Source organism: Penaeus monodon, chromosome 24, assembly GCF_015228065.2.
Source record: "Penaeus monodon isolate SGIC_2016 chromosome 24, NSTDA_Pmon_1, whole genome shotgun sequence".
NCBI classification, from domain to species: Eukaryota; Metazoa; Arthropoda; class Malacostraca; order Decapoda; family Penaeidae; genus Penaeus; species Penaeus monodon.
In genome coordinates this window covers 7,030,289-7,031,055 of record NC_051409.1, presented here as the reverse complement: position 1 = coordinate 7,031,055, position 767 = coordinate 7,030,289, and the positions used below count along the sequence as shown (strand labels likewise).

The following is a 767-nucleotide window of genomic DNA, read 5'->3' as shown; positions in this document are numbered from 1 at the left end:
AGCACATCGACGCTAATTGAAAACACGAAATATATAAATTTTCCAACATCTTAAATGAGACAATACACGCTCAGGTGAAAACCGCTTAATTAAGATAAATATACCCTGTTTCATGGGGGTTATTAGTGTAAGCTTCTCTTCTATTTCGTTTTGTGGACTGTAATGTTCTTGAGAATTCCGTAATTGTATTTTCGTTTGTATAAATATTTTTCTTGGTCTTATTTTCCAATTCTGGTTTAATTTGTTTTCTATTGTGCGCCTTTCTTTGTAGTATTGGTATACTAACATATCTTTATTGTATTTAATTATTAGATATATTTTAAATTTTTATCACTTGCGTTTAAGATGATCTTAATAATGATATTTTTTTTTTCTTTTTGGTTATGTCATTTATGTTCTATCTCTTCGTTTAATAAAAAAAAAGGGTCAGAGTCCAGAAAATGAGAAAGAATTTGAAATATCTACCTCTACACGCAGCGACACAGCCGACCCACCCCCTACACCCTGACCCCGAGCCGAACAGACTTGACCCGAGCTAACCAAAGCTTACCCTCTCTCTCTCTCTCTTCCCCCCCGGCAGGAAAGCGCTCGGTTCCTGACGGGCGAACCCCCACTGCCGCGCCCTGTGCCCCCGAAGACCTCGGCCCAGGAGAGGCGTGCCAGGGCCATCATGGTGGACAGAGGCTCTCGTTACCTCTTCCCGCTCTCCTTCGCCATCCTCAACTGCATCTACTGGATCACCTTCTGGAGCTACTTGTGAAGGTCTT

At 41.3% G+C, this 767-nt stretch overlaps 1 protein-coding gene across 1 annotated transcript in view; it reads left to right on the top strand.

The window, feature by feature from the left end:
- The window catches only part of LOC119588533 (glycine receptor subunit alpha-2-like), a gene marked incomplete at its 5' end in the record, with an annotated part of 99,651 nt that extends 98,884 nt beyond the window's left edge, over positions 1–767 (top strand). Inside the window, 1 exon segment of the mRNA XM_037937171.1 lies at positions 581–767. Within this exon segment, the coding sequence (XP_037793099.1) occupies positions 581–760 (180 nt within the window).